This window comes from Megascapheus bottae, chromosome 33 (genome assembly GCF_031878675.1).
Source record: "Megascapheus bottae isolate mThoBot1 chromosome 33, mThoBot2.hap1, whole genome shotgun sequence".
In the NCBI taxonomy this organism is placed as follows: domain Eukaryota; kingdom Metazoa; phylum Chordata; class Mammalia; order Rodentia; family Geomyidae; genus Megascapheus; species Megascapheus bottae.
The window spans coordinates 5,636,661-5,659,035 of record NC_143541.1 but is presented as its reverse complement, the minus strand read 5'-3'; the positions used below and the strand labels follow the sequence as shown (position 1 = coordinate 5,659,035).

The 22,375-nt window shown below is 46.1% G+C and overlaps 1 protein-coding gene across 3 annotated transcripts in view; it reads right to left on the bottom strand.

The window, feature by feature from the left end:
* The window catches only part of Mtmr14 (myotubularin related protein 14), a 48,094-nt gene extending 27,767 nt beyond the window's left edge, over window positions 1-20,327 (bottom strand). For all 3 annotated transcript variants that reach the window (XM_090324003.1, XM_090324005.1, XM_090324006.1), the window contains exons 1-6: window positions 20,065-20,327; window positions 16,164-16,312; window positions 11,015-11,123; window positions 4,014-4,089; window positions 3,670-3,730; window positions 813-935 (exon numbers count right to left, since the gene is read on the bottom strand). In XM_090324003.1, the coding sequence (XP_090180129.1) occupies window positions 813-935; window positions 3,670-3,730; window positions 4,014-4,089; window positions 11,015-11,123; window positions 16,164-16,312; window positions 20,065-20,211 (665 nt within the window). In that variant the 5' untranslated portion in view covers window positions 20,212-20,327. The remainder of the gene's footprint in view (window positions 1-812; window positions 936-3,669; window positions 3,731-4,013; window positions 4,090-11,014; window positions 11,124-16,163; window positions 16,313-20,064) is intronic.
* Window positions 20,328-22,375: the final 2,048 nt, after the last annotated feature.

Here is a 22,375-nt window from a genome sequence, read left to right as displayed (position 1 = left end):
ATATGCTTAACAAAGAAGTATTCAAGAAGGGACTCTCTATATATTGTTGGTTCTGTTTAAAAAGAAATTCTAATGTGCCGGGGCCAGCCAGCAGCAAACCAGGGTTCGCAGATTGGGATTCCTGAAATACGGGCAAGGACTAGGAAAAATTAAAAGAGAGACAAACAGATGGAGTTCGGGAGGACTACAGCCCAAGTCAGCAGTCCAAGAAGGCTGTGAGTTCCAGACTACCCCTAAGACTGTCCTGTTTAAGTTCCGACCTTAAATACTCTTCTTAAAACTAGGGAACTGCCAGAGGCTACATTCATACAAAATAGTAAACAAGTCACATATAGGATAAATGAGAAAGGATTAACATTGCTTAAAGTCATCCTGATAAGAACTGATAGACATTGCTTAAAGTTATCCTGATAAGAACTGATTGACATTGCTTAAAGTTATCCTGATAAGAGTTACTTCCTTGTGTATACAGTTGTGTAGGTCCAAGGTCAGGTCCAAGGTCATTGACCCCACAGTCGGTCCCCAACACTAATGTATTAGGAATGGTATAGATCTTAGAAATGAGAGGGCATAAAAGTGTTTTAAGGAGATAGCAGGGTACTGGCTCTGGACTCCTGACATCCTCTGTCACTAATATACAGCCTAGAGCAAGTTACTTAGCCTTTCTGTGCTTCAATTTGTTTACAGAAGTGGGACAGTAGGGCTATCTAAACACACAGCAGAGGACACACAGACAGTTCTTGAATGAGTCCAGTACACTGCAGCCACTACGTTCCCTATAACCCATTCTAGGGTGGGTGCTCTGTACTTACTTCATTCCAAACTTCACCTTCTTGTTCTCCACCATCAGGTCACAGATGAACTTTACTGACAAATACCGAAGCAGCCTAATATCATAGCCTCTGACCTTATCAAAAAGGTGCACGTCACCACTTCTGAAACACAAAGCCAGTGGGAAAAGTTACACAGCACGTTTACTCAGTGGAATCTGGGGTGGGAAGCACCTTCAGAAAAGTATAGCTGTCATTGGCAAGAACTTTTATTCCTCTCCACTACAAGGACAGGGAGTAGGGAAGGAAGGTGACTTTCTAAGAGATTATCCCTATCTCCTGGACACTTCAAAGAGGAGCACAGTTTCTAGTCAGAACGGGTGATGGCTTTCTAGGACGGCTTGACATTAAGCCAGAAGACTCAAGATAATCTCGGTTCTAAAAAGTATTAGTTGGTGGCTGATAGAGTCTTTGCACTTCCATTGAAGTTGCTCTCATCCCCTCCCCCACAGGACCATTTTTAGCCACATACATTACTCATAATAGACTGAAATTCTTGGACAGACTTTTTAAGAGTTCTATGAATTTCCTCTACTTAGCAGGCCTATGAGCCAAGGAGGAATATAAAAGTTTTTGTTGTTGTTGGTCATGGAGCTTGAATTTGGGGCCTGGGTGCTGTTCCTGAGCTCTTCTTATTCAAGGTAGCGCTCTACTACTACTTTGAACCACAGCACCACTTCCAGTTTTCTGGCAGTTAATTGGAGATGAGTCTCATGGGTCTTATTGCCCGGGCTGGCTTTGAAGTTCTTTTTTTTCCATATATTTTTTATTGTAATTAATAGAAGGGTTACATTATATTCACCAGATAGAGGGTGCATTACTTCACATACATTGATACCTTTCTCATGTCTTGGTCCCCATTTCCCTCCCCCCACCCCTGCCCTGTGACTTTGAACTTCTATTCCCAGATCTTAGTATCCTGAGTAGCTAGGATTATGGGTGTGAGACATCGGCACCTAGGTCAATATATAAAAGGTTTTTTTTTTTTTTTTTTTTTTGCCAGTCCTCCGGCTTAAACTTAGGGCCTGGACACTGTCCCTGAGCTTCTCTAGCACTACCACTTTAGCCATAGCACTACTTTCAGTCTTAATTGTGTATATGGTTCTGAGGAATCAAACCCAGGGCCTCATGCATACTAGGCAAGTATTCTACCACTAAGTCACATTCCAGTTCTATATAGTTTTTCTAATCCCCAGGCTACCTTTGATCAGCCATGAAGATATAGGTAGAAGTAGGAAGACTAAGCTGTCACAATAATTTTCTTCTCTTTTTGTCAGTTGTGGGGCTCGAACTTAGGTCCTGTCCCTAAGCTCTTCTGCTCAAGGTTAGAATTCTTCCACTTTAAGCCATACATAGCTCCACATCCGTTTTTGAGTGGTTAATTGGAGACAAGTCTCATGGAGATTTTTCTGCACGTTGGCCAAACTGATTCTTGGATCTCAGCCTGGAGCCACTGGTGCCCAGCTCATTTTTTTTTTCTTTAAATGTCCATGCTTGGCCATTCCCAGCTGTCTCCATGAGAACAATCTATGCTGCAGAAGATAACCTGGCTGAGGCATGGTCACCTGACCATGGGGGGAGAGCCAAACATTCTTGAGCACAAGCCAGCACCACTGCTTTGGGAGCAAATGGCAGAACCCAAGCACAGCAAGACATCCTATCATGCTCTGAGCCACGTTTTGGGCAGCTGGTCTTACTAACGAGCATTCCAGAGATGCCCAACTCTGGCTAAGGATTTTCCACGTGACACCAACTACACAAAGGAGCTTTGAAAAATACCCTGTAGTGTTGGTTTTCAAAAACATTTGGTCAGGGTACAGAGTTGTGAACCAGCCCATTTCCTTTCTTTAAAGAGGCTCAAAACTGGGCTGGAATGTGGCTCAGTGGTACAATGATTGCTTATTAGCATGTACAGGGCCCCAGAGCCCCAGGTTCAATCTCTAACCCAGGGTAATGAAGAAAGTTTTAAAGGGACTCACGACACTCTTGTATCAATCTCTTTTTTTTGCCAGTTGTAGGGCTTGAGCTCAGGGCCTACACACTGTCTTAGAACTTCTCTCAAGGCTACAGCTCTTCCACTTGAGCCACAGTACCACTTCCAGCTTTTTTTCTATGTGTGTGGTACCAAGGAATCGAACCCGGGGCCTTTGTGTGTGCTAGGCAAGAACTCTACCACTGGGCCAAACTCCCAGCCTGTATCAATCTCTTATTTTGGTGCTGGTCCTAGGTCTTGAATGTAGGGCCTTGGCGCTGACCCAAGACTAGTACTCTATTACTTGAGCCATAGTTCCACACTTTCAGCTTCTTATCGGTGGTGCAGTGGGGATGAGACTCTCACAAACTTTACTGCCTACGCTGACTTCAATCCTCACATCTAGGCCTCTTGAGTAGCTGCGATTACAGGCATGAGCTATGGCTACCTCACTTGTATCAAGCTCTTTCTGAGGAACCAACCATGTCGATGAGAGAGAGGAGTCTCCCAGGCTCTCACCCCTTAGGGTGAGAAACACTTGGTTGGTCATTAGCACCCTACCTAGCCACCCAATGGACACTTTTAAAGGGAATGGAGACATCAGGGAATTGTCTTGGACCTGTAGGATCTGGAGTCCCCCGAGGTCCTGATGTGCCTTTGTTCTGCCTGCAGACTACTCAGGTATTCAACAGTGTGTTGGGAAGAGGCGGCTAGACAGACTTCTAAAGCACTGTTTCCTGGGCACAGACTTGGGAGCTAGGCATGTCACGTGCACCATGATGACAGCATGCTACCAGGATGCATTAGGCTGCTACTGGCACACACCTTCCCCAATCCAATCCCGACCCAGAGCAGCCCAGCACTTACCGGAGAGTGCAGTCCTCCTCAGTGGCATCCTCCACATCAGCCCAGGCATCATCGACGCCCCCTGGTGGAGAAACCAGTCTATTAGCACCAAGGCCAGAAACCAGGAGATTCCACCAGGGCCATCAACCCAGCTACCACCCCAAGGACATGCTTCCTTCAGCATCGCAGGGCCAAAGGATGGCAGTCCTATTGAGCTCTCAAGGGAATTCTTGTTTTCTCCTGGTTCCTCCTGAAAGGAATGTTCTGATCCCACCCAAGCTGCTTGTACCCTCTGCTTATGCTTAGGCTTTTCTCCATAATCAGGTTCTCAATCTTAGTCACAGAGAAAGCTGTTCAATAGTCACCTGAGAAAAAATAGTTGTAGCCAGAACGTCCATACAGCTCCCCCCATCCAGCCAGTGTGGCCGACCTGCAAATGTGCTGGAAGACAAACAGTGTTTTCAGAGGCAGGCAGTTTTTTGAAGCAGAGAACTAAAGAACACTTGGCCCTAGTGAAGCTTTGGTCTCAGTGCACTTCCAAGTCTGACTGGTATGGATGCGACCGCAGCCAATCTAATTTCACCTTTAGCCAAGGAGTCTCTCTCTCAAATCTAAAGCATTTGATGGTTACTGAAAGTGATGGACTAAACTTGAGGTGGCCACATGTTGGCAACCATCACGTCACTGAACTCTCCCAGGTGCATGAGGAAGGTGGGGCATCACTGGGCGTCACAGCCAGATCACAGATGGAGAAAAGGAACTGGCCCAGGGACATGAGGAATGAAAACAAGCAAGGAGACGCGGGGACTTCATAAATCCCATGTGGCACTTTTTCAGCTCAGAGGGAAGTACTTTTTTTACTGGGGGCGGGGAGGTGCTGGTATTGGGGCTTGCCTTGTCCTTTCATTCAGCTCTTTCAAGGCTGGCACCCTTAATACTTGAGTCACACTTCCTCTTCTGGCTTTTTTTTCCTCAGCCTAGGCTGGCTTCATATCACAATTCTCGTATCTCAGCCTCCTGAGCAGCTAGGATTTAAGCATGAGTCACTAGTGTCTGTCAAAGGGAATGATTAGGGGGAGAAATGTTTGGGGGGGGGTGAAATGTTTTTGTTTTTTCTCTTTTGCCGGTCATGGGGACTGAACTCAGGTTCTGAACACTGTCCTTGGGCTTTCTTAAGGCTAGAATTCTGACACTTGAGCCACAGCACCACTTCCAGCTTTTTCCCATGTATGTGGTAGTGAGGAATCAAACCCGGATCTTGCATGCTAGGCAAGTACTCTTACCACCAGGCCAAACTCCCGGCCCTCCCTAAGCTTTTTTGCTCAAGGCTAGAACTCTACACATAAGCCATTGGTCCACTTGGAGTATTTTTAGTGATTAATTGTAGATGAGTCTCATGGATTTTTCTGCCAGGCTGGGCTTGATTCATGATCCTTAGATCTCAGCCTCCTGAGTAGTCAGGATTATGGATGTGAGCCACAGAGTTCAGCTATATTTTGGATCTTTTCTTTAAAAAAGGAAATGATCAGCTAGGCATAGTAGCTTAACTATAAGTCTAGCAACTTGGAGGATGAGATCAGGAGAATCAAGGTTTGAGGCCAGCATGGGCAAAAAGTTGATGAAGTCTTCCCCAATCAATAACTGGGCATAATAGCCATACCACACACACAGAATGTTAAGATTGGGAAAATCGGGCTGGGACGTAGCCCAGTGGCAAAGCGCTTGCCCACTAAGGGCAACATCCTATGTTCAATCCCTAATATTAAAAAAGACCCCTCCCCCCCCCAAAAAAAGGGCTGGGAGCGTGGCCTAGTGGCAACATGCTCGCCTAGCATGCACCAAGCCCGGGATTCAATTCTCTGGAACCACATACACAGAAAAAAACCAGAAGTGGTGCTATGGTCAAGTAGCTGAGTGCTAGCCTTGAGCAAAAAGTATCCAAGGACAGTGCCCAGGCCCTGAGTTCAAGCCCCAGGACTAGCAAAAAAAAAAAAAGATTAGGAAAATCTTGGTTCTAGGCCAGCCCAGGCAATAAAGGCTTTTAGGCTCCATTTTAATGAAAGAAGTGGGATGTGGCAATGTGTACTTTACTGCATAATGTATAAATAGAAGGATCACAGTCCAGGCACAGGAGCAGGCAGAAAGCAAGTGCTCATCTCAAAAATAACCAGTGAGCTGGGCACCACTGGCTCATGCCTGTAATCCTAGCTACTGAGGCGGCTGGGATCTAAGGATCATGGTTCAAAGCCAGCCTGGGCATGCAAGTTCCTAAGACTCTCATCTCCAATTTACAACCAGAAAATTGGAAGTAGTGCTGTGGCACAAGTGGTGGAACACTGGTGCTGAGCTCAAGAGCTCAGAGATAGCACCCAGGCCCAGAGTTCAAGCCTCGTAGAAAAGTTCACAAGTCTATCTTTACTGGCAAAAAAGCTAGACTGGAGGTGTGACTTGAATGCCAGCTGTGAGTGAAAACTTCGAATAAAAGGCCCAGTGTTTAAGCCCCAGTAATGCACCAAAAACATTAATCTCAACAAAACAGTACAATGAAAAGTTGGTGGCATGGCTTAGGGATACAGCACCTGCACAGAAAGAATAAGATCCTAAGTTCAAAATACTAACTGAAAAAAAAAAGGAAAGGCATCAAGGAAATAGTTATTTCCGTGGGATTATGTTTTCACTGCTGGGGATTAAACCCAGAGTCCTGATGAACCAGAAAATAATTCTAGTTGAATAAACAAGAATGAGTGACCAAGTTTTCAAGTAGGAGACAAACTCTTCAAGAAGATCCCAGACAAGACCTGGCAAAAGGACTCCATCACTGATTCTAACTCTCAACACCTACTCCTGAGCCTTGGGGCTCCACATTATACACCACTGCTTCTATAGCTTACCAAGGTTCCCTCCAAATGCTCTCCTGTTACCTAATTATGAATGGCTCCAATTCCATATGTGGAATAGGACTCAGCAGGATCTGCCAATCTAGTGACCAACGTGGCACACAGAATACAAATGGACTGGGGGTTTAGCTCAGTGGTAAAAGCTCATGTTTAGCAAGTGCAAAGCCCAGAGTCCAATCTCCAGCACACACAAAACAAAGAGGACAATAAGTAAACAAAAGCGATCAGATTCCTATCTCTTAAAAGGAGTAAACAAAGATGAACTGTCCCACATTTCAAAGGTCTAAAAGACACATACAGAGCTGAGGGCATGGCTCAACAGTTGAGCACAAGCATTAGGAGTATAGGCTATGGGTTCAAACCTCAATATACTTTCTGGTGTCTATGTGACACCGAAGTCCACAAAGAAACACTAAGAGGAAAATGGTATAGGAGTATATCTTACCTTTCAGCATTATAAATTTTAACTAATCAATTTTTTGCTGATACCAGGGCTTGAACTCAAGGCCTCTCACTTTTGCTCACCTTGCTTCCACACAGCTGGTACTTTATCACTTGAGCTATACCTACTACCTGGTTAATTAGAGGACTCGTGTGGATCTTTCTGCCTTAGCTGGCTTTGAATGTGATCCTATCTTAGCCTCCTGAGTAGCTAAGATTAAAGGTATGAGCCATGGATACCTGGCCAAGATTTTAAGTTTTTTAATGAGATACTTTAATATTCAAAATATTACCAATATTTAATTACCTAAATTAGTATTTAGTGGAGCCGGGAGTGTGGCCTAGTGGTAGAGTGCTTGTCTAGCATGCACAAAGATCCAGATTTGATCCCTTGGTATCACATACACAGAAAAAGCCAGAAGTGGTGCTGTAGCTCAAGTGGTAACGTGCTAGCCTTAAGAAAAGCCAAAGGACAGTGCTCAGGACCTGAGTTCAAGCCCCAGGACTGGCAAAAAAAAAAAAAAAGCAAAAAAAAAAAAACCCTAGCATTTAGATGGGTATGGTGGTACACACCTGTGATCCCAAGACTTGGCAGGCTGGGGTAGGAGGATAATTCAAGGCCATCCTGACTTACAAAGTAAGTTCTAGGCAGGCCTGGGCTCCATAGTCTCACACATGTCTCCAATCTGCCCACCAAGAAACCAATTATGTTTGTGTACACATGCGTGTATAAAGAACCTGGAATGCATTTTACTTTGTGTGAAACAGATGGAAATGGAGGAAGATGAAGAGTTTGGTGGTACTAGGGACTGAAACGGTGTCTTTCGTTTGTTAAAGAAGAGCTCTATTAAGTCATCAACAGCACTTTTTTTTTTGGCAGTACTAGGGTTTGAGCTCAGGGGCTCACAGAGCTCTGCTCGCTAGTTTGCATAGAGTTCTACCTCTTTAGCCTTGTGTCTAGTCTTTGTTTGTTTTCCCAGTCATGGGCTTGAACTCTGGGCCTGGGCGCTGCCCCTGAGCTCTTCAGCTCAAGGATACCTCCTTACCCCTTGACCCACAGCGCCACTTCTGCTTTTCTGGTGATTAATTGGAGAAAAGTGTCTCATGGACTTTTTAGTACCCAGGCTGGCTTTACCACGATCCTCAGATCTCAGGATTACTGGTGTGAGCCACTGTGCCCGGCAAGTAAATAGTTTTAAACAACATTTTTTAAAAATATAAAACTTTTTGTTTTAACTGCTACAGCTTTAAGTTAAATTAGATAAATTCAGACACTTCCTGTTGCAACACCCATACTGAAGTGAGTTTGGGAGGGTGCAGGACACAGGCATTTTTGAACACAACTTCCTCCCTTCACTAGCCCAGGAGAAGAAAGCAGCCCTGAAATAGTGTTGGTAGGAACACTGCCACCCTGGCACATGGGACAAGTGCTGTTGTGAGTCACACATCTGGGGACCTGGCCACCAGTTCACAGCACAAATCCTTCCAATGAAATGCAGTGTGTCCTTTCCAAACTCCCTCAAATTCCAGTGACAAAGCTGGGCATGGTGGCTCACGCCTGTAATCCTAGCTACTCAGGAGGCTGAGATCTGAGGATCGAGATTCAAAGCCAGCCCAGGCACTAAAGTCTGTGAGACTCTTATCTCCAATTAACCATGAGAAAAGCCAAAGTGGCACTGAGACTCAAGGGGTAGAGTGGTAACCTTGAGCTGAAGAGCTCAGGGACAATGCCCAGGCCCGGGGGTAGCCTTCAGCTGAAGCGCTTGGGGAAGGGACAGGGCCCAGAGTCCAAGACCCACAACTGACAAAAATAAAAAATTCTAATCTCCACCTAGACTAAGGATTCCTACTGCTTACTCCAGAGCAGGATCTTCCCATGGAGCAGGAACTCTCATGCTGCCCAGTTTGCTCACAGAAGGATGGCCATAAGCAAGGCCTCTTTCCCCACAGGGACTACAGCACAGGGATAGACATACATGCAGCAGGTGTTCCATCTGTGGACACTGGTTCAGGAATCTCCGGGAGATGAGAAAGTGCAATGGGAGAAGAAAGCAGAATTCATGGAGGAGCTTTCTCACACCAATTCACCACAGCAAGTTCCCTTGAAGAACCTCAAAGCCATCCCTCTTCAGTCTGTTGGCCTTGGGCTCTTTCCTCCCAGGCCTTTCTGAGATGTAAGTGCTAATGAGCTGCCATACAGCTAGGTTCTCTTCTGGACTAAGATCCCAAAATCTGGAGTTGCTCTGTAGTGTTTCCCAAGTGTAATCACAAAGGTCTTTACTCATGGTCTCTAGACAAAGGACTGCTGTAGGACTTTTCAGAGTCTGATCCCTGTCAGCACGCATACATTGATGCACTCTGTGAACCTGGATGGAGGGTTCTTGTTCCTATTTGACAGGAGGTGCTTTCCACAAGTCTATCTTTGAACTGCTTACCCGTGGGGAAGCACTGTAGTATTTCTTGTGCAGTTTCTAAGGACCACCAGAGCAGCATTCTTAAACTGGTGACTTCCAGGAACTTGAAAACTTCTACAAAGTGAACAGGAAGGATTTGGGGACCTAGCTTCTCAACATACTTTTGCTCAAAAGTACCCACCCAAAAAAGTCTCCTTTCCTACCCTGCCTTCCCTAGTTGTCCTTATCTTCACAAAACAAGGACACACCAGGGATAGAGTCAAATGTCAGCTTCCCCAGGCTGGGTGACTACAACTGTTGGCTGCACAGCACTCAAGACACCTACTGAGCAGGCTACACTTCCGCTCATCTCCCTCCTTGACTTTACTGCTCAAGGGCCACAAGGGCTTTCATGGAAAATTCAAAGACCCTGAAAGCATTTAGTCTCTTCTCTTGTCTGCGACGATGACATACACCACTTTGTTAGCTGTGAGGCCTCCTGGTACCTCTTCCTTACACTTCTGTGTTTTCCTGTACTGCCCGCTACCCATCTGCATTATGCTTGTTCTCCAGTACACTTAAGCCATGTATGGCTTTCAGCAGACCATCAGTCTAGACATTAGCCCACATTGCTGCCTTCTGTGCTAAGCAATCCTTACACCATAACAGGTGACCCTCCACTGCAGCATGGTGTTAGAGAAAGACTCAAATCTCAGCTCTCTCTTCGTCTTATTTTGTTTTCTTTTCTTTTTGAGAAGGGACTTTCTATGCAGCCCAGGCTGACCTAGAATTCACAATACTCATACTTTAGCTTCCCGAGTTCTGGGATTACAGACCACCACACCTGGCTTAAATCCCAGGTGTGCCTTGATGTGCCAAGTAAATTTAGCCAAGTTATTCAGCTACTCTGAACCTATGTTTCCTTGGATGTTAAAGGAATATCCTTTATATCAAAAGATGACAAGATGGATAAAGTGAGGACATATTAGAAAGCCAACAGTATATACACTAAAATAATAAGCTCCACAGGGAAGGATTTTTGTCTGCCTTACATGCTACTACTTCTTGAGGCCTGAAACAGTGCCTGGCATATAGTATATGTTCAGTAAAAACTTAATAAAATGATTAAAAGAATGAAAAAAACAGGCTGGGAACATGGCCTAGTGGTAGTACTTGCCTAACATGTACAAAACCCTGGGTTGGATTTCTTGGTACCACACACACAGAAAACAGCCAGAAGTGGTGTTGTGGCTTAAGTGGTAGAGTGCTAGCCCTGAGAAAGCTCAAGGACACTGTTAAGCCCTAAGTTCAAGCACTAGGACTGGGGGCAGGGTGGGGGGGAGAAAGAATTAAAAAAACTAGATTTTGTAACCCTTTGATGTAGATACAACTAGTTCCACTTTATTACTCAGTGAACTAAGGCCATGCTCAGGAAGGAAGTACGAGAGCCAGGATTTGAACTAGAAAACTTGGTACCCTGGTGTGAGTTGCCCTTATCTCCTGAAACAATCCCCAAGTCCATTTTCTATGGCCTGTTTCCCACAGCACTAGAAACCCAGGAACCAACCAGTAGAGAACTAAAAGGCATGAAGTCAGAACAGGTCTTGGAACATGAGGCTGTAGTGAGGCCCTTACCTTGCCTTTGAACAGGATCACTGGACAAACGAACCGTCCTCGGCACCTGGCCATCTTGCTGCGGTGGATGAGGTCTTGCAGCTTGCTTACCTGCACAGTACTCTGAAACCTAACACACAGGCAAAAGCAGGTCAGTATGGCTTCCCAGTGGAAACTCCCCCTATGTATGTTTGTTCAAACAGACCCCAAATGAGGTCTGAAAAATGTATGTAAGAATACCCATCAGGCCAGGTGCTGATGGTTCACACCTGTAATTCTAGCTACTTAGGAGGCCGAGATCCGAGCATGGCAGTTTGAAGCCACTCTGGGCAGAAAAGTCCCCATGAAACTATTATCTCCAATTAACCACCAGAAAACCAGAAGTGATGCTGTGGCTCAAAGTGGTGCTAGGCCTTGAGCAAAAGGGTCAGCACCCAGGCCCTGAGTTCCAAGCACCACAACCTGTGCTGCCTGCCCACGCCCCCCTCCTTGCTCCCCACCAAAAAAAAGGAATATTCACTGGGAAGAAGCAGAGGTGTGGCTCAAGTGGTAGAGCATATAAGCAAAATAACTAACAAGAGCTCCAGACCCTGAATTCAAGCACCGCTATTGTTATGAAAACAAACAATAAAAAGAAACTTACTGGAAATTTGATGAATGCTATAAATTCCTAAATTTCAGATCACTGGTATATTAAATATTCAGGAAAAAATATGTTAATCATAAATATTACAATGTAAGTTGTAGGGGCTAGGAGTTTGGCCTAGCGGTAGAATGCTCGCCTAGCATGTATCAAGACCCAGGCTCGATTCCTTGGTACCACATACATAGAAAAAAAAAAGCCAGAACTGGTGCTGTGGCTCAAGTGGTAGAGCTCTAGCCTTGAGAAAACCCAAGGACAGTGCTCATGCCCTGAGCTCAAGACCAGGATTGGCAAAAAAAATAAAATTATATATGTATGTATGTTGTGGCTCAAGTGGTACATGACTGAAAAAACTGAGCAAGAACTGGACCCTTGAGTTCAAATCCCAATACCTGGGATTTGTCAAGTGTGTGCGCACACACACACTTAAACAGAATTCTGAATTCAGAATATTTATGATATTTGTGATTTTTTTTAAATGAAGACATAGTAAAAAAAAAAAAGGCAGAACTATACACAGAAGCTTAGCACTGGGTATGTCTCAGCATCCAGCATATATTTTCAGAGTAAGATCTGGTGTCCTCTGAACCCTCTGGAAACCATAGGGCCGTTTCTGGAATTGTTTAGGGAATGCGATGGCATAGCCATGGTACACATGGCTCTAAGAGATCTTAACTCTAATCTTTAACAGTCCAAACAGTCACAGGGCAGGGAACTGGGATCAAGGAAAGGAAAAGGCAGCTGTTACCATGCGTGATGTAGCAGTGCTAGGTTCAAAAAGGGGAACTTCTAGAGTCAGCAAAGAAATGAGCTCCAGCAATCCCCACCCACACCAAATCACATTTCCCTAAAAGAAAGGTCATGCTCAAAGATTCACCAGCCAGCCCTTAGCAAAAGCCTCACCCTGCCAGTCAAAGCCACAGGCAGTAAGAGAAACAAGAAGCAGAAAAGTGTGAGTGGAAAATTTTCCCATTAGTGCAAGTAACTAGTCACTAAGAAGGGAGGCTCCTTGAAAGAGCTGGGTTTCAGGTTGGGTGTCATGACTCACACCTGTATCTAGCTATTGAGGAGGCTGAGATCTGAGGACCTCTCTTTGAAGCTACACCAGGCAGGAAAGTCTATGAGACTCTTATCTTCAATTAACCACCAAAACGCTGAAAATGGGGTAGAGAGCATGGCCTAGTGGTAGTGTGCTCGCTTTACATGCACGAAGCCCTAGGATGATTCCCCAGAACCACATACACAGAAAAAGCCTGAAGTGGTACTATGGCTCAAGTGGCAGAGTGCTAGCCTTGAGCAAAGTGTCTAAAGACAGTGCCCAGGCCCTGAGTTCAAGCCCCAAGACTGGCTAAAAATCTAAAACAAAAAGCTGAAAATGGTTAACTGCTAGCCTTGAGCACAAATGCTCAGGAACAGAGCCTAGACCCTGAATTCAAGTCCTAGGACTGTCCTGCCGCCCTCTCCCCCCCCAAAAAAATCCCCAAACTCCACCTGTTTTCTAACCATTTGTCCTTAGAATTTTTTTTTTTTTTTTGGCCAGTCCTGGGCTTGAGCTCAGGGCCTGAGCACTGTCCTTGGGCTTTCTCAAGGCTAGAGGTCTACCACTTGAGCCTCAGCACCACTTCTGGCTTTTTTTTTTGTATGTATGTGGTACCGAGGAATCGAACCCAGGTCTTTGTGCATGCTAGGCAAGCACTTTAACCACTAGGCCAAACTCCCAGCCCCTGTCCTTGGAATTTTTTTATTGCAGTGCTAAGCAGACAGCTGTGCCTGGCACATGACACCCATGTCCGAATGAATGTAGTCATATTTATGCCTGGAAATATGCACTAAAATTTATACAAAGATGTTATCAGGTAGCAGAATTTCCCTTGATATGTATTTTATTGAATTAACGAACATTACACACAAATAAACATTATTTTTAAATAAAGAAGAAAATGTTGTAACATAACTTCTAATGGGAAGCCTCTTGAACTGGTACCAGTCGGCTGCTAAGTACCTTAAAACTTGATGAGATAAATACTTCTGTCACTATTATCCAACAGGTACATTGAGTTCAGACATAGGGTTGGGTGTATGCCTTTAGGCCCAGCTACTAGAAAGGCTAAAGCAAGAAGACAGTCTGAGGTAGCAGTTGGGCAACCAACTGCAAGACCCAATCTCAAAGGAAAAAAAAAAAAAAAAGAAAGAAGGCATGAGGCACAAAGCAAGGCTTATATCCTCATCAACCCCCTTTTTTGGTTGGTTGTAGGGATTGAACTCTGGACCTGGGCACCGTCCCTGAGCTCTTAAGCTCAAGGCTACAGCTTTACCACTTAAGCCACAGTGCCACTTTGGTTTTCTGGAGGTTTAACTGGAGAGAAGAGTCTCACATGTTTTTTTTGCCTGGGCTGGCTTTGAACCGCAGTCCTCAGATCTCAGCCTCCTGAGTAGCTAAGATTACAGGAGTGAGCCATCAGCGCCTAGCTACATCAGCCCTTTATTACCGACAAAACCAAGTTAGGAACCTACTAGGTCAAAGTTATGAAAAAAGTCAGAAGGAAAGAGGAGATTCTAAACCTGTGGACGGCCAATGAACCCATGGTTTTAGCTAATATCCCTCAGCATCTCACATGTAATTGCCTAACTCTCGTTCTGTTTTGACGGTTAACTGCTTATTTACTAGTCTCTGTCTCTTAACGACTCTGTGTTCAAGGCTATCGCTCTTATCACTTGTGCAACAGCACCATGTCCAGGTTTTTCTGTGTGTATGATACTTAGGAATCAAACTCAGGGCTTTGTGCATGCTAGGCAAGCACTCTACCACTAAGTTACACTCTTAGCCCCCAGCAGACTTTTAAGGGCAAGGATTTCATCTATCCACCTTCCCACTTATTCCTGAAGTGGCACAGCAGCAGCTCAGTGAACACTCGGTGACTAGTTTATCTTAACTGTTTTAGGCAATTGTCTATGCTTCTAATCCCAGACGTGAAAGGCCTGACTACGGAGGTTTGTCAACTATATCAAACCGCTTCCTGAATTTAGTTCTACCATGTTTCTGTCAGCTGGTTAGTGACACAGTAAAACCAGAACCAAATACATAAAGAAGAAAACAATTCAATTTGTTCTCATTCAAGTGCATCCAAACTAAAGGCATGGCTCAGTTGGTAGAGTACAAGCCAGTTAAGTCAAAGTGTCAGGTACCTAGTTTGAGTACAGAGCCTGAATTTGAGTTCCAGTGTCAGACCTTTGAAAAAAAGAAGGAAGGGCCAGATTTGGTGGCTCATGCCTATAATCCTAGCTACTCAGGAGGCTGAGATTTGAGGATTGCGGTTCAAAGCCATCTGGAGACTGTTATCTCCAATTAACCACTAGGAAACTGGAAGTGGTGCTGTGGCTCAAAGGGTAAGCAAGTAGCCTTGAGCTGAAGAGCTCAGGGGCAGTGGCCAAGCCCCATGACTGACCAAAGAGGGGAAAACTTACTGAAGAATCTATAGCCTTCACTAGTGTTCAAAGCCAGTGACACCCATGCACAACCCCCAGTACCTGTCCTGAGGGTCATGACCCTGCTCTACTCTAGACCAGGGTGGTACTGTATATAATCACTCTGCAGCCCAGGCTGGCTGGGACTCCCAGTCCTCCTGCTTCCACCTCCTAAATACTGGGATTGGAGGCATGCACACCACCACATCCAGCTTCTCTTCTCTTTTTGCCGTTTCTTTCCTTTCTTCTTTCTCAATCTCTCCCCTCTTTCTTTTGGAGATAGTCCTGTTGCTGCATCACTGGAGTGAACAACGTTGAAATGGAGTGTTGTTGCTAAATGTCTTGGTGCATGTCCATAATCCCAGCCTCCTAGAGGGGCTGAGACATTTACAAAAAAACACTACCACCACAACACCAAAATCCTGGAGGACTACCTACCTCCTGAATCAGGTGTCTAGTGTCTGCTCTGCTATAAATGGTTACCTACATAAAACACTTGGGCCTGGTAGGCTCTTATTTCAAACACAACAAACACACCAGGCATGTATTAGCACCATTTATCAGTAGGGACTGAACTAGCTACCTTTTCTCGAGTTTTAACTAGTAGTTACAAGCATTAATTAAGACAAGGCAGGGAACTGTAGATGAAAAAACTGAGGACAAAGAGGTTAAATAACTTGCTTAGCCAGAAAATGGGGCAGCCAGAATGTAAACTCAAGCAGTGTGACTTTAGACATCAGGCGCCTAAGGGCTAGGGGTTACATCTGATAAGCACTCTTACATCTGTCTTGACACAGGATGCCTTCCATATACTTACACATACAAGCAAGTGAAAAAGCTTAAAAACAAAAACCTTTGAGGTTGTTCAGAGAGGTGAACTATGGTGCTATTGTCTTTCGACAATAAACTCAAGAGAAGACAATCCCAGGGCGGATTCCCCAACCTTCATTCTATGTCATGCCATCTTGCCATCTAAACCAAACCTTGGTAACACTTAGGGAAAATGAGTCTACCCTGCCCAGCTTCGGGTGAGCTTTTAGGCCCCGGTCACATGATGCTCACGTGTCTTTCTCCTTCTCAGAACTCTCATACTCCAGGAACACGACGTGCCGGGGGTAGTGGCCGCAGATATCCCCATTCACATTCGGAATCACGCTGTAACAGTAGTCTCGGCCAAACAGTTCTAGACATCTTTTCTCGATGCGCTCAACCTGTACAGAGGAGAAGACTTGAGTAGAAAGAATTAAGAGCCCCTGACCTGGAAAGGTCACTATGACCAACATGTGCCTCTGTGATTATTACTCAGTCCTTTGGAGAGACATGAGTCTGGGTTGTGGGTGTCTCATGTTCATTACAGCATATGTGACGTGCTTCAGTAAGGACCCTGCATAGCCTCCATATTACAGGTTATGCTGTGCTCAGCTTTTTTTTTTTTTTTTAACTTTTTTGGTACCAGTATTAGGGCTTAATCTCAGGGCCTCATGTTCTTACTTAGCTTTTTCACTCAAAGCTGTCACTCAACCACTTAAGACTCACCCACATTTCCAGTTTTGGGCTGGATAACTGGAGATTTGAAAAAAAAAATCTCTTGGATTTGTCTTCTTGGGATGGCTTTGAACTGTGACCCTCAGAGGTCAGCCTCTTGAGTAGTAAGGATTACAGGTGTGAGCCACTGGCACACAGCTGGATTATAGCTTTCATTAATTTCAAACAAGTGGATAATCCATAAAATATAAGAACGCTTGCTTCATATACTGGTATACACCTGCCCTACTAGCACTTGGGAGGCCAAGGCAGGAGGAGGATCATGAGTCTGAGGACGGCTTGGGCTAAACAGTGAGACACTGTCTCAAAACAACCCACCCTTACTCTAGGTCAGTATAACCGGCAGTAATCCATCATGCTCCTTTGACAGTAGGCATTTCCTTATCCCCTTGTCCCTGTCTAGCATCTTGAGGCTCTAGTCAGTGCAATCAGTAAAAACTTATACACCATATGCTTATAAAATACAAGGCATAGTTCCCTCTAAAATTGCTATTTTTTTTTCATCACATTTCAAGACAAATCCCACTGGAATAAAACCTCTGTCTTGTAACATCTGAACTTCTGGAGGAAAAAAAAAAAAAGCCCGAAATGGTGGTATAGGACTACAATCCCAGCACAGGAGACTGAGGCAGGACCCCATGTTCAATCAACCTGGAACCAGGGTATCAGCATGCCATCTGGGCTCATCAGACCTTGTTGTCTCGAAACAAAACCACCAAGTGGGTGTCAGTGGCTCACACATGTAACTCTTAGCTACGTGGGAGGTCGAGAATGCGAAGATTATGGTTCGAGATCAGCCCAGATAGAAGTTAGCAGGACCCCATCTCAACCTATAGGTGAATGTAGTAGTGCATGCCTAGGAAAGCTATATTAGATTGTAGCTCAGCACAGGTCCAGGTGTGAGACAAACAACCAGTCATAGCAGGGCTGGAGGTATGGTTCCATAGCATCACCCCAGTCCAGGAAGCGTTAGACCCTAAATTAAAACCACACTACTGCCAAAGAAAGAAAAAAAGAGCGACAAGGTACACTGGCTCACACCTGTAACTTTGCTACTTAGAAGAGTAAGATCTGAAGACTGAAGTTCAAAGCCAGTCTGGGCAGGGAAGTCCATGAGAGTCTTAACTCTATCAGAACACTGTAAGTGGAGCTGTTGTTCAAAAAGTGCTAGAGGGCTAGCCTTGAGCGAAAGAGCTCAGGGACACATGCCACGTGCAGTGGCTCAGGCTTGTAATCCTAGCTACTCAGGAGACATCTGAGGATTGTGGTTTAAAGCCAACCTAGGCACTAAAGTCCGTGAGACTCTTATCTCCAATTAACCACTAGAAAAGCATAAGTAGCACTGTAACTCAAGAGGTAGAGGGGTAGCCTTGAGCTGAAGACCTCAGGGACAGGGACCAGGCCCAGAGCTCAAGCCCCATAACAAGAGATTAAAAAAAAAAAAAAAGTATGGGGCCGGGAGTTTGGCCTAGTGGTTAAAGTGCTTGCCTAGCACGCATGAAGACCCGGGTTCGATTCCTCGATACCACATACATAGAAAAAAGCCAGAAGTGGTGCTGAGGCTCAAGTGGTAGAGCTCTAGCCTTGAGAAAGTCCAAGGACAGTGCTCAGGCCCTGAGCTCAAGCCCGACATTCAAAGGGAGTGGGGTGGGGAGAAGAACTTTGAATGAGCTCAGGTGTCCCAAAGTTACTGTCAAATGTAACCTATAACTATAATCTTCAAGGGTGATTAAGACATGAGAGGGGTCCACAAAAAGCCACTGATCTATAGGCATTCAAAAGACCCTCAGCAAGGAAACAATCCACAACAGCTTTCTCAGGATACACAATTAATAAACCTGTTAAAAATGCAAATTCAAGAGTTATTCATGTTGGTACACACCTGCAATGCCAACTATGTGGGAGGTAGAGGCAGGAAGATCACAGTCTGAGGTTGGTCCCACAAACCAAACCAAACACTATGTGCTAGACAAAAAAATATCCAAAAAGGACTGGTGGTATGGCTCAAATGGCAGAGTACTTACTTAGGAAACTAAAGACCTCAGAATGAACCACAGTACAGTCCCCCAAAATGCCTATTCTAGGTTCCCCTTCCCAGAAATTCCAACTTAAGATTCAACTGGGGGGCCGGGAGTTTGGCCTACTGGTTAAAGTTCTTGCCTAGCATGCATGAAGACCCGGGTTCAATTCCTTGGTACCACATACATAGAAAAAAAAGCCAGAAGTGGTGCTGAGGCTCAAGTGGTAGAGCTCTAGCCTTGAGAAAGTCCAAGGACAGTGCTCAGGCCCTGAGCTCAAGCCTAGGACTGGCAAAAAAAAAAAAAAAAAAAGGGGGGGGGGCTGGGAGTTTGGCCTAGTGGTAGAGGGCTTGCCTAGCATGTGCGAAGACCAGGGTTCGATTCCTTGGTACCACATACTTAGAAAAAGCCGGAAGTGGTGCTGAAGCTCAAGTGGTAGAGCTCTAGCCTTGAGAAAAATCCAAGGACAGGGCTCAAGCCCAGGACTGGCCAAAAAAAAAAAAAAATTCAACTGGATCAAGGAATCTTTATTTTTAACAAGTAACCCACCTGATGCCCTGAAAAAACACTCGATTATTTGGAAAATGAGGAAGCCCCTTCCTCATTGAAGTCTTTCCTGTCCTGAGTTACTTCAAAGACTGGCAGATACCACCAACAGTTTATGTCCCAGCCAAATCAAGAGTTTTGTGGCCGAGGATGGAAGAGAGTCCCATGGGAAAGCTGATCTGATGAAAGCTGTCAAACCCACGTGGGAAGGAGAGATGGTAGGATCGGTGACATTCCCATCTCACCAGCTCAGGTGGGATTTCCTGGCCGTGTCAGCCATCCAGGGCTGGTGAGTCTAGATGCCTGGAGGAAATCTCAAGAGAGATTGGGGGGGGGGGGGGGGGACGGGGAGAGGAACTGAGAACTTTTAACACAGAGGCAGAGTGTGTGTGAACGGTCTTCCTGCGGGGTGGAGGAAGGGGAGGGCTGGGCCCAAGTCACGCTGGGTCCTTATAAGGAGGCGCCTCGCTCGGGTTCCTGGGCTGGCGCCGATCTGCCCCCCTACCCTTGGCCCCTTCAGTCTGACCTGGAGACACCCCCACGCTCTCTTCACCTCGACTGGGGTGTTCAGTCCTGACTCCACCTCTCGGCACGCTAAGAGGGAGCTCTCCGGCCTTTGTACCTCACCCCTCAGTCGTGGCCAGTGACCTCGAAATCCCTGGTAGCCAACCAAGGGGACAACTCCTTCCTCGGCCCCGGCCCTCGGCTCTCCTGTCTCGGGCTCGGAGCCCCACGTGTCTTCCCGGGGCCCGGACCCGGGAGAAGCCCCTGCTCGCCTCTTCCTCGGCAGGGCGGCCCCCCACCCGGCTCCTGGCCCCGGGCCCGGCTCCCGCGCGTCGCCCCTCGGGGCTCACCCTAGCGCCGCCGTCCTTAGCCCGGTACTGCGTCCGGGAGAACTCCTCCAGCAGCTCCGCCAGCCCCGGCTCCGGCGGCGGCGGGTGGCCCGAGGAGGCCGAAGTCCCCGCCGAGGCGGCGGCGGCGGCGGCCCCAGCGCCGGCCATGGCACAGCCTCGCGGCGCCCCTCAAGGTTCTTCTGCCCGGCCCATGGCACGCGGCGGCACCGACTCCGACTCTGGAAGCTCCCGAACCGCCTCAGCCGCCGCCTTCTTCTCCCACTTCCGGCCCCGCCCCACCTCGCCGGATGTTTACTTCCGGACATAGCCAATCAGAGCTCAGGACTCGCGCCCAGCCCACGAAGGCCCGCCCTCCCCTGACGCGGAGTGATCCGAGTGGACTCGAGGAGGGAGAAGCCGCCTCTGCCTGAGGCCCGCGCCCCGCCCATGGGGCCCTCGCCCCGCCCCCCGGGCCCACGCCCCGCCCCTGGCAGAGGCCCGCGCCCCGCCCCCCGGGGTTTCCCTTGGGGAAGCCGGGCTGAACCACCGGGGCCGCCGGCGGGAGGGGCAGCGAGGAAAGGAGTAGGAAGGAACCATCGCGAAGAACCCGAGGGAGCGTGGAGTAAACCATTGCAGAGGGGGGAGGCAGCCGAGGACGGCGTTGGGGGCTCCTGACCCGTCCGCCCTGTTCTCCCGCAGGCTCTTCTCGGTTTCAGTAGACTGTTTGAAACATTGCTAGTCCTGGGGAAATAAAGCAGGAGTCAATCCTTCACCTGTGAGCCTAATAACCAGACCACAGGTGAAATTACTTGGGATAAACATTTTATAGAAAAAAATATATAAATATATTATATACTATATATAATATATATTATAAATATATAATATATAAAAATATAATATAAATTATAAATATATAATAAAAATATAATATAAATTATAAATATATTATATAAAAATATAATATATTTTATATATAATATGTATTATATATATATATAACCAGCACTCTAGAAGCCACCTGGGCAAGAAAGTTCTTGAAACCCTTATCTCCAGTTATCCACCAAAAAAGTTAGAGGTGCAGCTGTGTGAGTGGTAGACTGCTAAGCCTTGACTATGAAACTTCAGGGAGCAAGACCAAGCCCTGAGTTCAAGCTCCAGGACCAGCACAAACAAAGCAAGACCCCCCCCCCAAAAAATCAATGTTAACCTTTAATTTTTGTTCTTTTTGATTTTTTTTTAATTTTAGAGATAGGCCGGGAGTTTGGCCTCGTGGTAGAGTGCTTGCTTAGCATGCACAAAGACGCAGGTTTGATCCCTCAGTACCACATATATAGAAAAAAGCCAGAAATGGTGCCCTGGCTCCAGTGGCAGAGCTCTAGCCTTGAGAAAAGTCCAAGGACAGTGCTCAGGCCCTGAGCTCAAGGACCAGGACTGGCAAAAAAAATTTTAAAAATGCACGAATTTAATTTTAGAGACAGAGTTTCACTGTTACCCTCACTGGCCTTGAACTTCTAAACTGTACAACCTCCTGCCTCAGCCCCACACGTAGCTGGGACTACAGGTATATATCACTGTGTACAGTCCAAACCAGTTCTATTTCTATACAGAGTACATGCAGTAAAATGCACCCACTTTGCATATGTGATAAGTGTTGCCAAATTATAAAATCACCTCCATAATCACGGTATCAAACATTTGTATCACCCCTTCACAGGAAGGTCCCTGCTGGGTCTCCTCTCTATCAACCTCACGCATCTCTATCCCCAGCAACGAGTGCTTTGCTTTCTGTCACTAGACATTTCTATAAACAGAATCATACAACGTGTACTTTCTGCATCTGGCTTCTTCAGCAGAGCTAATTTTGGTTTTAATTTGCATATCCCTGATTAATGAAGTTAATCACCTTTTGCTACATTTATTGCTAGTTTGAATATACCTTTTCATGTGAATGTCTTTTGCTCACTTTTCTACTGACTTGTTAGTATTTTTTAAGTGATTTGTAGAAGTCATTTGGCTATTCTGTTTTGGAGTTTTTTTTGTGTGTGGGTTATGGGATTTGAACTCTGGGCCTAGGCATTGTCCCTGAGCTCTTTAGCTCAAGGCTACCACCCTACCCTTTGAGTCACAGCGCCCCTTCCCGTTTTCTAGTGATGAATTGGAGATGAGAGATAAAGGGTATTTTGGGTTGAACCTAGCAGGTACACACTCCAGGCAGGTACTCTTATTACTTAAACCTTTTTTTTTGGGCTGAGCTTGGGGCTTGAACTCAGAGCCTGAGTGCTGTCCCTAGGCTAGCACTCTACCACTTGAGCCACAGCACCACTTCTAG